This window comes from Rhamphochromis longiceps, linkage group LG11 (assembly GCF_057381845.1).
Source record: "Rhamphochromis longiceps isolate RC_006_pf linkage group LG11, R_longiceps_female_GT1.1, whole genome shotgun sequence".
Classification (NCBI taxonomy): Eukaryota; Metazoa; Chordata; class Actinopteri; order Cichliformes; family Cichlidae; genus Rhamphochromis; species Rhamphochromis longiceps.
Genome location: NC_140567.1, coordinates 19415610 through 19431059, shown reverse-complemented (window position 1 = coordinate 19431059; position 15450 = coordinate 19415610). Strand labels below are relative to the sequence as shown.

The 15450-nt window shown below is 40.0% G+C and overlaps 1 protein-coding gene across 2 annotated transcripts; it reads right to left on the bottom strand.

The window, feature by feature from the left end:
* Positions 1 to 424: 424 nt before the first annotated feature.
* On the bottom strand, positions 425 to 13520 carry LOC146658900 (TBC1 domain family member 15). 2 transcript variants are annotated; one of them, XM_085422636.1, is made up of 10 exons: positions 13010 to 13520; positions 11653 to 11838; positions 11399 to 11517; positions 11006 to 11109; positions 2558 to 2625; positions 2290 to 2436; positions 1765 to 1855; positions 1463 to 1611; positions 1220 to 1358; positions 425 to 1135 (listed from the first exon to the last, which is right to left on the bottom strand). In XM_085422636.1, the coding sequence occupies exons 1-10, from the start codon at positions 13215 to 13217 to the stop codon at positions 967 to 969; spliced, it is 1380 nt and encodes a 459-aa protein (XP_085278762.1). In that variant the 5' UTR covers positions 13218 to 13520; the 3' UTR covers positions 425 to 966. The 2 variants fall into 2 exon arrangements, with proteins under 2 accessions (XP_085278762.1, XP_085278761.1); XM_085422635.1 differs by having other exon boundaries at positions 1220 to 1361; positions 13010 to 13519.
* Between the last annotated feature and the right edge of the window lie 1930 nt (positions 13521 to 15450).

The following is a 15450-nucleotide window of genomic DNA, read 5'->3' as shown; positions in this document are numbered from 1 at the left end:
TTTTTAACTCTGTGGTTCTCTCCCAGTTTTACAGAACATAGGCATTACAGAACATGCTCTGTAATGAAGAAAGGTAGTTCCTGAACATTGATAATTAGGTTCACATACTCCATAAATGGTGATGAGTGAGGACACTGTTTTTATTAAAAACAGCTTGTAAATATTGCATGGTGCACATTAACTCACTTTAGCAGAACTATTTTTTATAGCACTGACCTCATTTGTGATAATCGCCTGTAAAGTCCATCTTTTTTATGTGTCTGAAGTTGCACAGTTATTCAGATTTGATGTTAAGGCTTCTTAGAGGATCTTCTTTTGCATTCCTACATATCAAATGACTTTAATTCAGCTCAATCAATTCACATAGTAAAACAGGGTCTTTCAAAACACAAGGTCATCTTTTATTTAAAAAAATTCAAAAATGTAAATGAAACAGGTTTATTCACCAGCAGAATAAAAATCTTCAACACTTTTACTGAGGTACATTTTTTTAAACATTCATAGTGTAGTGTGCATGTTTGTCATTCTCTATTTAGGACAGTTATGCAATGTGGTTTCTTGGACACTTTGTGGTACACATACTGTAGGCCCCTCTGACACATGTGTCATCTACCATTAAATATAACTGCCAGCGAAGAGACCGGGCCTATTTATAAACTGCTAACAACCTGGAAAAAAAATAAAACAAAGCTCCTACTGTGAAGTAATAAAAGATTAGACCTTGCATAAAAAAATAAAATAAAAAAATCACCGCACAACAACTTGCACCCAGTGTTGGTCAACTATAAGACAATAAATAGTGTACACGTACTCATAGTGATGAGTGAGCAAATTTAAAGTGAGCAGCAACCAGCAGTACATTAGTGTTTCCCTCAGACAAAAAAGTAAGTGGCATCAAAAAGTGCATGTAGGGATTAACTGTCAGCTACAGATTACAACCTGTGAGATCATTAAAAAAAAATAAAATCATTTTAAAACAAATAAACTACGGAGATGATAAAAAAAGTCCTCGTGTTTGCTCCGATCAGGCCTGCAGCGACCATTCGTAAAATCCCAAGCACAGCGCTTGCAGTAGTTGTAGAAATGATGCTCGGCTTTCTTCAGTATACTGTTCAGGTCCAGTGTCCCCTGAAGGCTGCACAAAGCACACACACACACATTAACTAACACATGCACATCTTATTTGTGATGAGCCGTGTGATGCAGCACAAAAACAAACCTGTTAGTATAGTGGAGGAGCTGAAAGTCATCTGGGCACTGCAACAGAGACTCTCTGTGCTCTAAAAGGATGGCTGCACAGATGAAGAGCTCAAAGGTGAAGTCAGTGTTGATCGCCTGCAGCTCTGACTCTGAACCGTCTTCTGGCAATATCACAAGGCAAGGGCATAATAAGAAGTAGCAAAGAGGTTTGTGTTTTTTGTGGGGGTTTTTCTACTTTTTCTTTTGTGTTTCCGGGCTTTACCTGTGCTGAATTTCTGAGCAACTCTTTCCTGGTAACGAGCTCGGTCGACTTGCTGTGAGATGAGCTCCAGGTGGTCACAGCTCAGGATCTCGAACAAGCGTAGTGCTTCGCTGTGTTCAAACTCCCTCTGGAAACCAAGCAGCAGCCACCTTAAAGGAGGGGCAACATGTGCTTACATGTAAATAAGACGTTTGTGTGGGGGGGAAACAAAACAAAACAAAAAAACCTTGCAAAACTGCATTTGAAAACTCAAAATAAATAAATAAAATAGAGCACAGAAAAACAAAGCCTTGCAGATCTACCTGTGACAAAACGTAAACCTCTCCATGTTGTCTTTCACCAGATGAGCATAAAGCGGAGGGTCCAGTTCCTTCAGCAGAGCTGCCTCCAACTCTAGATGTTAAACAAAACTTTTATACTTTAACTAAACTAATTTATACAAAACATTTTTTTGTTTTTATAGAGACTTAATTCTATTTTAATTGGATTTTGGGCTAATATGATTTTGTTCTGCATATCCGACCTACCATCAAATTTCTACCCTGGAAATAAAGTTAGTGTCTTTGTTTGACCACTAGGGGTCATAAAGTAACATATTACTCTTTGGATAAAAAGAAAAAAGCAGGCAGTGCTTGACTGAACTATTAAAATAAGGGTGCATATGAGCACAACGGTGCAGAAGCTGAATGAAATTTATTATCTGAAACAGAAAAGGAAAGTTTAATTTACAGATCTTACACCATGACAACAGTGGGTGTGGCAGACATAAACAAAACACTATTTGGTGTCAAAGTATTTTTTTTAAATATCTGTTTTGTTATCGCTACCCATTTTCCTGTGTAGACCATCGGCCCTGAAGTCCCTGGAGAATTTCTCCATGTAGCACGAAAAACTCCAGAAAGTGTCAACCTCACAGTCGAGGACCTCCAGGAATCGGCTGCACAGGTCATTCATCCCCTGGGCATAACTGACCTCTGGATTTACAGCAAAGGGAGCAATGCATAAACAGTTAGCCTCTTTTTTATAGCTCAACAAACAACCTTTAAATCCATCTGATCCAGACCGAGTCAGCAAACCTGACACAGGGTTGTTTACCTGGATGAAAAGCAGCATAAGTGATAAGAATTTCTCGCAGAACCAACAGATTGCCTAAGCCTTCATTCCTGCAAACATCCACAGACACAAACAATATTAGTATGTTATAAATAAGCAGAATTAGTTCAACACAGCTGCCAAAACTTGTTTTGATGCGTAACACTGGTGATGCTTTATGCCCCAAATTAAACCTTCACTCATGGAGAGATTGTCAGATGTGACATTTAACTACTAAGTCTTCAATTGAAAGTCAGTTAAATAATTTTAAGTTTCTAAGAAATAAAACGAAGCGAGGGGTTTTTATTCAGTGTTGTCCACTTAGTCATCATTTACCCAACTTCACTTTTCCTTAATAGAGCAAGCTGGATTCCTACCCAAAATTCAAATGTTTAAAATGATTAAGCTCGTCAAGAACAAAATGCAGGTGACAGAAACTGCAAAAAAGGCAGTTTAATTATGAACATTAAATGCTATTCATACCCAGTAACACTGATTTGGGTCATTTGCATAGAAAAGAGGAAAAATTTTGTCAAAATGCATTAAAAATGTACAACTAAATTTTTTAAAATCATCTGTTGGTTAACAGCATTTATTGGCTGTATTTAAAAGTGTGAACATAAATATCTTATTAATGAAAGGCCTTCAGAATATTTCCTTTTCTCCTACTTCCCACCCACTTTGCCAGTTCAGTGTCACACTGGTCTTGGAGCTTACCACCGCTCACTCAGATATCTGTAGCCTCGATTCAAAAACTCATTTTAAGCCGCAGTTAGTCCAAATTTAGAATCTGAAATGTAGTTTAGACTGAAGAATCTACACATCATCTCTAACATGATGCCGATACATGACACATTTTTCCAATCAGTGAACAAATGATTATTCACTGACCATTGTGTCATGTGTCTAAATGTTGTCTCATGGTGAGATACAGGAGCTGCACTGAAGCAGAGAGGAGGCTACAGCACATCAATTAATACAGCTCAGAAGATCACCAGGTCCTCTCTGCCCCATTTGACTTGTTCACTTCCTGCTGCCTCAGTGTGTAAAATATTTTCAATTCAATTCTATTTATATAGCACCAAATCACAACAATAGCTGCCAAGGTGCTTTATATTGTAATGTAAAGACCCTACCATCATAGACCGAAAAACACCCCTATGAGCAAGCACTTTGGTGACTGTGGGAAGGAAAAACTTTTAATAGGAAGAAATCTAAACCTAAGTGGAAAGTTTTAAGCCTAATCTTAAAAGCACAGACAGCGTCTGTCTCCCGAATCCAAACTGCGGTGGTTCCACAGAGGAAGGACCTTAAAGCTGAATTCTACTTTTAAATATTCTAGAAACCACAAGTAAACCAAAAGTCTGAGGGTGCAGTGCTCTAATGGGGTGACATGGTACTATGACGTCTTTAAGATAACATGTGGCTTGATTATTCAAGACCTTGTATGTGAGGAGAAGGATTTTAAATTCAATTCTGGATGGAACAGGGAAGCCAAAATAGGAGAAATATGCTTTTTCTAGTCCTGGCAGTAGTCTTGCTGTAGCATTTTGGAACAACTGAAGGCTTTTCAGGAGTTTTAGGAAAACCTGATAACGAATTACAGCGTCAACTTGAGACAGGATATTTTTAATTTTGGAGATATTGCCAAAATGGAAGAAATCATTCCTACATATTTGTTCATTATGTCCATTGAAGGACATGGCCTAATTAATAAAGACTCAAAGATTCCTCACAGTGTTACTGGAGATCACGGTACATGCCATCCAGAGTAAGGATCTGGTTAGACATCACATTTCTAAGATTTTTAGGGCTGAACACAAAAACCTGAGTTTTATCTGAATTCAGAAGCAAGAAATTAGAGGTCAATAGAGGTCATTAGAGGCAAATCGTTACGTGTATTATCTGGTTTCATGGAGACCTGGGTATCATCTGCAGAGCAGCGAAAATGTATGCTATGCCTTCTGTGTAAACAGACTGTACAGAACTGGTTCTAGTGTGGAACCCTGTGGAACTCCATAATTAACCTTAGTGTTTGAAGAAGACTCCATTAACATGAACAAATTTGAATCTGTTAGATCGATATGACTCATACTACTGCACAGCACATTACCTTTAATACCTACAGGATTTTGTAATTACTGTAGTAAAACATTATGGTGAACAGTATTTAATGTTGCATTTAATGTTAAAGGTCTAGCACAGGGGTAGGGAACTCCAGGCCTCAAGGGCCTGTCCTGCAGGTTTTAGATAAATAAATATTAATTCATTACAAGGCCTCTGGAGACTTCAAGACATGTTGAGGAGGTGTTTTGGCCATTTAAATCAGCTGTGTTGGCTCAAGGACACATCTAAAACCTTCAGTACACTGGAGTTCCCCACTCTAGCAGGACAAGCAGATGTATGAGTCCACTGTCAGAGGCCATAAGAATATAATTTGTAACCCTCACTAAAGCTGTTTTTTGTACTGTAATGAGCTCCGAAACCTGACTGAAACTCCTCAAATAAACCATTCTCTGCAGATGATCTGTTCCACTACTTTGTAAGATTTTTTTATTTTTAGATAAAAGAAAGGTTGGAAATTGGGTTATATTTTAGAGGATCCATCACATCCTTGTTCTGACTGATTCAACTTGCTCACCTCTGGCATCAGCTACAGCGACTTGTAGATCAAGGGGGACCAAAAAGAAACTGTTTCTTCTCAAACACCAGTACAACGGTAAACTTTGCACTGACTCCCCTCTCTACCACCACTACCACATCCTCTTTTATTAAGAGTATTCTTCTTGGTGCATTAAGTTCTCTCCTGTACAGTACCACAATGAGTGGTATCTTAAATTTTTAGAATACTCTGTATATTATATTTATCTATACTCTGTGTAATATTGTATTGATATTTGTTAAGTCACTGTGAAATTACAAAATACTTATCTCTACAACTCTCAAATGTACAACTACAGTGGGGCAAAAAAGTATTTAGTCAGCCATCGATTGTGCAAGTCCCCCCACTTAAAATGATGACAGAGGTCAGTAATTTGCACCAGAGGTACACTTCAACTGTGAGAGACAGAATGTGGAAAAAAAAAAAAAAAAAAAAAAAAAAAAAATCCATGAATCCACATGGTAGGATTTGTAAAGAATTTATTCGTAAATCAGGGTGGAAAATAAGTATTTGGTCACCTCAAACAAGGAAAATCTCTGGCTCTCACAGACCTGTAACGTCTTCTGTAAGAAGCTTTTCTGTCCCCCACTCGTTACCTGTAGGAATGGCACCTGTTTGAACTTATCATCTGTATAAAAGACACCTGTCCACAGCCTCAAACAGTCAGACTCCAAACTCCGCCATGGCCAAGACCAAGGAGCTTTCGAAGGACACCAGGAAAAGTATTGTAGACCTGCACCAGACTGGGAAGAGTGAATCTACAATAGGCAAGCAGCTTGGTGTGAAAAAAATCAACTGTGGGAGCAATCATCAGAAAATGGAAGACATACAAGACCACTGATAATCTCCCTCGATCTGGGGCTCCACGCAAGATCTCATCCCGTGGGGTCAAAATGATCATGAGAACGGTGAGCAAAGATCCCAGAACCACACGGGGGGACCTGGTGAATGACCTGCAGAGAGCTGGGACCAAAGTAACAAAGGTCACCATCAGTAACACACTACAACGGCAGGGAATCAAATCCCGCAGTGCCAGACGTGTTCCGCTGCTGAAGCCAGTGCATGTCCAGGCCCGTCTGAAGTTTGCCAGAGAGCACATGGATGATACAGCAGAGGATTGGGAGAATGTCATGTGGTCAGATGAAACCAAAGTAGAACTTTTTGGTATAAACTCAACTCGTCGTGTGTGGAGGAAGAAGAATACTGAGTTGCATCCCAAGAACACCATACCTACTGTGAAGCATGGGGGTGGAAACATCATGCTATGGGGCTGTTTTTCTGCCAAGGGGACAGGACGACTGATCCGTGTTAAGGACAGAATGAATGGGGCCATGTATCGTGAGATTTTGAGCCAAAACCTCCTTCCATCAGTGAGAACTTTGAAGATGAAACGAGGCTGGGTCTTCCAACATGACAATGATCCAAAACACACCGCCCGGGCAACAAAGGAGTGGCTCCGTAAGAAGCATTTGAAAGTCCTGGAGTGGCCTAGCCAGTCTCCAGACCTCAACCCCATAGAAAATCTGTGGCGGGAGTTGAAAGTCCGTGTTGCTCGGCGACAGCCCCAAAACATCACTGCTCTCGAGAAGATCTGCATGGAGGAATGGGCCAAAATACCAGCTACTGTGTGTGCAAACCTGGTAAAGACCTATAGTAAACGTTTGACCTCTGTTATTGCCAACAAAGGTTATGTTACAAAGTATTGAGTTGTATTTTTGTTATTGACCAAATACTTATTTTCCACCCTGATTTACGAATAAATTCTTTACAAATCCTACCATGTGGATTCATGGATTTTTTTTTCACATTCTGTCTCTCACAGTTGAAGTGTACCTCTGGTGCAAGTTACTGACCTCATCATTTTAAGTGGGGGAACTTGCACAATCGGTGGCTGACTAAATACTTTTTTGCCCCACTGTATATAACTCTGTACCATAACCACATTACCTCATGATCATGACCTCAGTTATTGTCATTCTGATGGTAAGCATAATTACTCAAAAGGACTTCTTACAAGCATGTTTTGTATTGTCAAAATAAATAATTTACCATATAAAGATTTAAAATATGTTAGATTTAAACTCTTACCTCTCCTCCAAAGTCAGACTGATTTGAAGGTCAGCGTGATGATAATAATGCTGTATAGAGTTATTTAAAACAGTTTTTCTTAATGCCATTGTTTGTATTGCCAACATAAATAGGCATATAACTAATGATATATGGGAATTCTAAATATCAAGTTATAGCTTGCATACAAATATCATGTCACATTTTACCTCCGACCTCACTTTTACATTTTCAATCTGTCTACATATCATGCTGAAATTAAAAAGTGTTTTACTTTAAAAGTTTGTTTTTTATGACTTTTATAAAGGGGAATTAGTATGCGTGTTGACCTATATACCCCATTTGTGTTGGCCTACATGCGCAGGTTTTATCTATATTTACATCATATGTTATACTACTTATGCTTGAACACCTGTTGATGCACAGCTGTTATTTTTCAACCTAATAATGGGTCACTTTTGGGTAACTGTGACAGTTTTGTGTTCCATTTTGACAGCAGCTTGCTGTATAATGACAATGAAAGGCCTCTAATTCAAAAGCTTTATACAGTTTTATTTCATTTAAACAGCAATTGGTACAGTAATAAGCAACAAATCTATGTAATATTGAAATCTCAATAAATTTCAGTGCAGGTGTGGACTACCTGATAGCTGTCTCAATGCCGACAAAGTATCAGTGTTAAAAAGATGGAGACCACAGACTTACAGATTCTGAACTCAAAATAAATATGTGACGCCCAGCAGTGGGTGTCTCTGACATTACACTGATGACTCAGTGTTAGTAAAACCCTTGTTTGAAACACACACACACGCACAGAGAAATACAGGGAGTGCAGAATTATTAGGCAAATGAGTATTTTGTCCACATCATCCTCTTCATGCATGTTGTCTTACTCCAAGCTGTATAGGCTCAAAAGCCTACTACCAATTAAGCATATTAGGTGATGTGCATCTCTGTAATGAGAAGGGGTGTGGTCTAATGACATCAACACCCTATATCAGGTGTGCATAATTATTAGGCAACTTCCTTTCCTTTGGCAAAATGGGTCAAAAGAAGGACTTGACAGGCTCAGAAAAGTCAAAAATAGTGAGATATCTTGCAGAGGGATGCAGCAGTCTCAAAATTGCAAAGCTTCTGAAGCGTGATCATCGAACAATCAAGCGTTTCATTCAAAATAGTCAACAGGGTCGCAAGAAGCGTGTGGAAAAACCAAGGCGCAAAATAACTGCCCATGAACTGAGAAAAGTCAAGCGTGCAGCTGCCAAGATGCCACTTGCCACCGGTTTGGCCATATTTCAGAGCTGCAACATCACTGGAGTGCCCAAAAGCACAAGGTGTGCAATACTCAGAGACATGGCCAAGGTAAGAAAGGCTGAAAGACGACCACCACTGAACAAGACACACAAGCTGAAACGTCAAGACTGGGCCAAGAAATATCTCAAGACTGATTTTCTAAGGTTTTATGGACTGATGAAATGAGAGTGAGTCTTGATGGGCCAGATGGATGGGCCCGTGGCTGGATTGGTAAAGGGCAGAGAGCTCCAGTCCGACTCAGACGCCAGCAAGGTGGAGGTGGAGTACTGGTTTGGGCTGGTATCATCAAAGATGAGCTTGTGGGGCCTTTTCGGGTTGAGGATGGAGTCAAGCTCAACTCCCAGTCCTACTGCCAGTTTCTGGAAGACACCTTCTTCAAGCAGTGGTACAGGAAGAAGTCTGCATCCTTCAAGAAAAACATGATTTTCATGCAGGACAATGCTCCATCACACGCGTCCAAGTACTCCACAGCGTGGCTGGCAAGAAAGGGTATAAAAGAAGAAAAACTAATGACATGGCCTCCTTGTTCACCTGATCTGAACCCCATTGAGAACCTGTGGTCCATCATCAAATGTGAGATTTACAAGGAGGGAAAACAGTACACCTCTCTGAACAGTGTGTGGGAGGCTGTGGTTGCTGCTGCACGCAATGTTGATGGTGAACAGATCAAAACACTGACAGAATCCATGGATGGCAGGCTTTTGAGTGTCCTTGCAAAGAAAGGTGGCTATATTGGTCGCTGATTTGTTTTTGTTTTGTTTTTGAATGTCAGAAATGTATATTTGTGAATGTGGAGATGTTATATTGGTTTCACTGGTAAAAATAAATAATTGAAATGGGTATATATTTGTTTTTTGTTAAGTTGCCTAATAATTATGCACAGTAATAGTCACCTGCACACACAGATATCCCCCTAAAATAGTTAAAACGAAAAACAAACTAAAAACTACTTCCAAAAACATTCAGCTTTGATATTAATGAGTTTTTTGGGTTCATTGAGAACATGGTTGTTGTTCAATAATAAAATTATTCCTCAAAAATACAACTTGCCTAATAATTCTGCACTCCCTGTAAGTTAAACAGGACTGTAATGTTTTGGGGGGGGGGGGGGGGGGGGGGGGGGGGTTGAAGTTATTCTGTGTTAATTGTGACATGGTATTGTATCAGAAGAACATTCTTAAGGGAATGTTTAGCTGCTTCAAACTGCTGAGATAATCAGATGATCAGAAGTGTGAACAACAACTGCCATGATGCCTTACCACTGCTCAAAACTATTTCCAAGGTGCTCCAGGGGACATTTAACCGCATTCTTTATGCTTTGCAGCCTCCCCAACATGGATAATGTGACAGACCCCCTCTGTAAAGTTTATTTTTTAGCACATGATGGCTCTTTTTGGCTATTCATCTGTAAACTCTCTCCATACTCTTTCACGTGATTCTTGCGTAGGTGGTAGAAGTTTGTCATGTTTGAGTCTGTGGTTAGGACCCATTTGCGGCATAATTTGCATAGTACAGTTTTCTGGTCTGTGTCAGACTTTTTATACCCAAACCATTTCCATGCTACAGAGGTAGCCCCTAGTTTAGGAATAAGGTCCTCAATTTGTTTTGACCGGTCCTTCTGTTTGGAGCTACTTGGTTCTGCCTCATCTTCACTGGCCATGCTGGTATTTTCTGTGCCTGCATCCACGTGTTGACTGTAAGCGCCATTTATAGTTACTTCACGTTTTTATTTGAGGTAATTTTTTTGATGCATATTCTGAAATTTAATATTTGCGAATAATGTATTTTCCCATCATTTCAGCTTATTTTGAAAAATTTCAACAGGATCTTGAGCTTTATTGTGAAAGGTTTATGTGGTAAATAAACAAGCGGACGGCAGAGATACACGATGGTTTTACCGTCATTGTTACTAATGAACCGATACATAAAAACAGTCGCTTGTCCGTCCATAGTGTGATTATGGACGGACAAGAGAGAGAGAGAGAGAGAGAGAGAGAGAACTTCAAGACATTATTATAGCCACTACAGTGACCATAAAAATGATGAAAAAATATTGCCGTAAACAGCTTATTTTGCGACACCACGAAACAAACGATAGCGTATAATATGACACGATAGATGTTTTCATATCGTCATCCGATATGTATATCATCATATTGAACAGCCCTAACTGTGGTGTTCTTTTTTTTAAATCGTCTTGCCCCGAACCTTTTAGAGAGCAGAAACTCACTTTGTCCTTCAATTTAAACAATTGGATATTGCCAAGTTTATTTTTTGCTGCTGGCTGCTGTGAAAGATATCTGGTGCTTGATCAGTAGTGACAGACAAACAAAATAAGTGTATGCAGACCTCTTTAAAAAATTATCAAAGTTAGTTAAAAAAAAATACCATAACTGATAATCACTTACTGGTAATAGCTCAGGTCTCTGTTGGTTCGGGGCACATCTTTATCAATGATTCGAATGGCTTCCTGCAGCTCCTCACGGTCAAATGTGACCCGCTCAAACAATATCTGTTTATAGGAAAAGTTAGTACAAAGAGGTAGTAGGTAAATGGCAAACCCTTTAACAAATTTAGATCCTGTTGTTTCATTTGAATAAATATACTGCATTTATTTTATTTCCCCCACTTTAAACTGTTCTTATGTTCTACAAAGAAAAACCAAAGGGAACATTTTAAATATAACTTAACAAAAAACAATGCAGAACAATAGTGAGTAGAGACAAGTATGCGTAAAAGAAGCAAAAAGCCAGACATCAGACAGGTCACAATAATACTCACAGATGTTTAGTTGAACTGACCTGTGCCTGAAGCTCCAAAAAAGCCATTCTAACTCTGACCGCCTCTGACCTGTCCTGAGACTGTTGCTGGGTCTGTGCCTGTCTCTGGTCAAAGTACCTGACGGCTGCCAGCAACTCAGCTTGATCACATATAAGATATTTAGGGAAAAGAGTGAGAAATCACGGCAGTTAAAAACAAACAACAATAGAAAAAAAAATTGGAAAAAGAAGGCATCTACTGTACGTGGCTTTTAACTGACAGCCGTACAACTTACCATCAGTACCATTGAGGCGCATTCGCATGGCTGAGGGGAGGAAGTGCTGCCATTTTCTCTTCATCACCTGATAACGTACGGCCAACTGGTCCTGCAGCAACGAGCGCTCTAAAGCTGTTGAACCACACGGGTACATCCCGAACAAAAACCGCCACGCGAGACCACGCTCAGATGGACACACCCCACCTGGACAGAGAGTGCAGACCTTTCAATCATTGTCAGTGGACAATTGTGCTTGAAGATAAAACATTACGTGACCTCCTAACATTTAGTTAAACCAGTCACCACTGGTCTGAAAGAGAGCATGGGAAGATCAAACCTGAAAGGAACAAATTTTAGATGTAAATCAAAGCAACAAGACTGCAAATACATATTTTAGTGAGCTTGAGCCTGCTGAGACAAATATTTAAGAGGCCATTTGTAACGTCTTAGTCTCTGGTGGAGTTCAACATCCTCCATAAAGAGGACAGATTCAGCAGGATTGCTGAAGTGCTGATAAGTTCTGGCATGAGATGACAGTCTTCTTGCATTTAAGACACTAAAAATACAGCTAGAACACAGACGTATTCTGTCCGTTTTTGCTTCTTCTAGTTCACAGCATATGTTTATGGAGCCATTGACACTCATGTGATCTCACTCCTAGAAATCCTACCAACCCTATAAATGGAGCCGCTTTATCACAGTAGTCACGCTGGACTTCTTTGCTCCAGGCGGTCTGGTGAACAGTGAAATGCTGGACTTTACAGAAGCGTCTGGTTGTGCTTTTCCCCAGAGGCAAAGCGTCACCTGATTTAATCTTAAGAATGAAAACCCATTTAAAAAAAAAAAAAAAAAAATCATGTTAATTTTTACCGTACACCAAAACGGTGCTAAAATGGACACATGTATATTTTGTCAAAACACTATAGCCCATTTTTATTTTTCCAAAGAGTCAAATTAAATTTCTCTAAAAACACACATTGAGCGAATGCAGTCACGCCTTTTATCAGCAGGTGCGGTGCATTCAGGTTTGTTCACAACAACCTGAGGCCTCAGCAACAGTCGGTGTGAGAAACTACAGCTTTAAATCCAGCTGCTTCATGGACTGCGCTGATTGCCAGCCCCTGTCCTGTTATAGTGTATCAATACAGAAAAACGCAATTATCTCTCAAACTTATAATGAACTAGATGAGAAAAGAGTTTGCTTTTCTAAACGTGGATAATTAGATATTTTAAGATTTCTGCTTGGCCTTCCGTACTCACTAAAGTATTAAAACGGAAGTGCGGACAAGCAGTCTTACTTCATGTCTCCTGCAAAACTGCACGAATCAAGTTTACATTAAAAACTACTTGCAAGTAAGTTGTGCGTTTTAGAAACCGTTTTTGAAGATATGCATCCTCAGTCTTGACTCGTCGACCCTCCCCTCGGCGTCCATGACTCTGGGTAAAGTGAGGCGCGCTACAGCCAGAGCAGGAGAGCTGATCGCTGCTACTGTCCTCTGAGAGCCTCCATCCAGCTGGGGGCTGCTGGCTGTCAACCGTTCCCCTGCGGTCTGCCTTGGATTTCCTGTGTTTAGATCTTCCATGTGTGGCTGCGGTTTTAAATGACGCAGGGGTGAAGTTTGTCATTCGCGCTGCATCCACATAACAGGCAACATAATAATCCTCCTATGGCCCACCGCTTCCTAAACAACACAGCTCGTCTCCCTCCGTGAGCTACAACTGAAAGCATTCAAGACTCATTTCCAGCAGCGTGGTCGAGTCGTTTTAACTTTGCTAAACCCGTCGGAATGACTTTCAGGAAAGCATATCCAGCGAGCACAACTCTCATTCAGCCATCTGGGAGTCATATGACTGCACCTTTAAGATCCCAATTTGCCCCACATTCCAGGTGGAGTCAAAACCCATGTGCTAAAGTTCACAGTGGACTTGTGCGTATATCTTGCTCCATCTAGTGGTTGTATTTAGCAAATGTCCCCCAGAAGAGGGATTTCGCTAACTGGCTGATCTGAGTATTTCCCAAACCGTTGACCACTGGGGCTTTCACGCATAACCATCTCTAAGGTTTGCAGAGAATGGCCTGGGTAAAAAAAAGAAAAGAAAATATCCAGTGAGTAGCAGTTCATATCAGCTATTTCTTTGAAGTGATAAGAAGGAACTCCAATAATCACTTTACAGCCAAGGGATACAGACGAGCATCTCTGGACACCCAAGCACATGAACTGCAGCAGCAGAAGACCAAATTTTTCATTACAATAGAAAACTCTAAAAATGTCTGGTCAGAATTTGGAGAAAACAACATAAAAGCATGAATCCATCGTGTCTTGTATAAGTAGTTCAGGCTGCTGCTAGTAGCAAAATGGCGGGGGAAATATTTTATAACATTAAAAAAAACAATTTATGATTATTTAGATTTGAAAGCTAACTTGAATATTGATGCAGACCATTTTATCCCCCTGTGACCACAGTGTATCCATCTTGACTGCTACCAGCAGGTTAGCATACCATGTCAAAGAGCTCTAATCATAACTGGTTTCTTAAACATAACGAGTTAATTCATATGAAGTCATTGTTATGTTTAATGACCCCTGCAGTCACCAGATCTCAATCTAATAGAGCACTTTTGGGAGGTGGTCGGCTGGGAGATTCTCATCATGGATGTCTAGCTGACAAATCTGCAGCAACTGCGTGATGCTGTCATGTCAACATGGACCAAAATCTCTGAGGAATGTTTCCAGCATCTTGCTGAATCTATAGCATAAAGAATTAAAGCAGCTCTGGAGGCAAAAGGAGGTCCAACTCAGTATCAGCAAAGTGAACCTAATAAAGTGGCCAGTGAATGTTGCTACCACATATATTTTGTGCATAATCAGCCACTCCACACACCAAATAGTACCCAGCTTATGGTAAGAAAGCTGCCACTCTCTCCAAAAGTTGATTCTTTTCCTCTGGACGTAGCGTCTTCAGTGGGAGAAATGTTTCGTCACCCATGCAAGTGACTTCTTCAGTCTTAGCTGACTGCAGGTTTCCCCAATCTTATAAACAGTATATTTGCATAATGACTGAAACCAGCCCACTGAAGGAACAATGGGCTGGGGGATCAGTTCCTTCAACATAATTATGGAAATTCTAATGACCATTGATAAACAACCACTGATCAAAGACCACTGATTAATGGCCATGAGTACCTCGCTCAAACCAGCGTTCCACCCTGTCCAGGATGTTACATCCTCATCACTGAAACAGTGTCCACTGGCCTGTAGGTGTAAATAGACTGTAGAGTCCTGGCCTGACGAGGCCTCTGCAGTCTACTACCACTCATTCACAAGGGGTCACCAGAGTAGGTGGGTCCATATATTTGATTTGACCTCTACGCTGTGCAATTTTTGACATCAATACAAATATTTGTCTAGCTAGAATTACTTCTTGTTACCAAAAATATCACATTACAAATTCACGGAATCTCTTCTGTGTGATAAGGAAAAACACAAACCAGGTCTAATCCAACTTGCAACTCAGTCTTTTTTTTTTTCCAATAACATAATATCATCTATCCTTTGTTCACGTGCCATATAGTCAGGTGTAAAGCTCAATCCTCCTCAATTAATAGAAATTATAGTCTGGTTTAATATTTTTGACAGAGTGGAAGGTCAACTGTAAATGCACTAGACTACACTGTTGGGTTAGAAGTGACAGTTTTGCAAACACCTCTCTGCTGTTGTGACACTGACCTGCTATGTTTTTCACAAATGTTAATCAGAGAGAAAAAAAAGGGAGGAGTTCAGCAAAGTGCGACTTTTACACTTTGGTTAATATGTA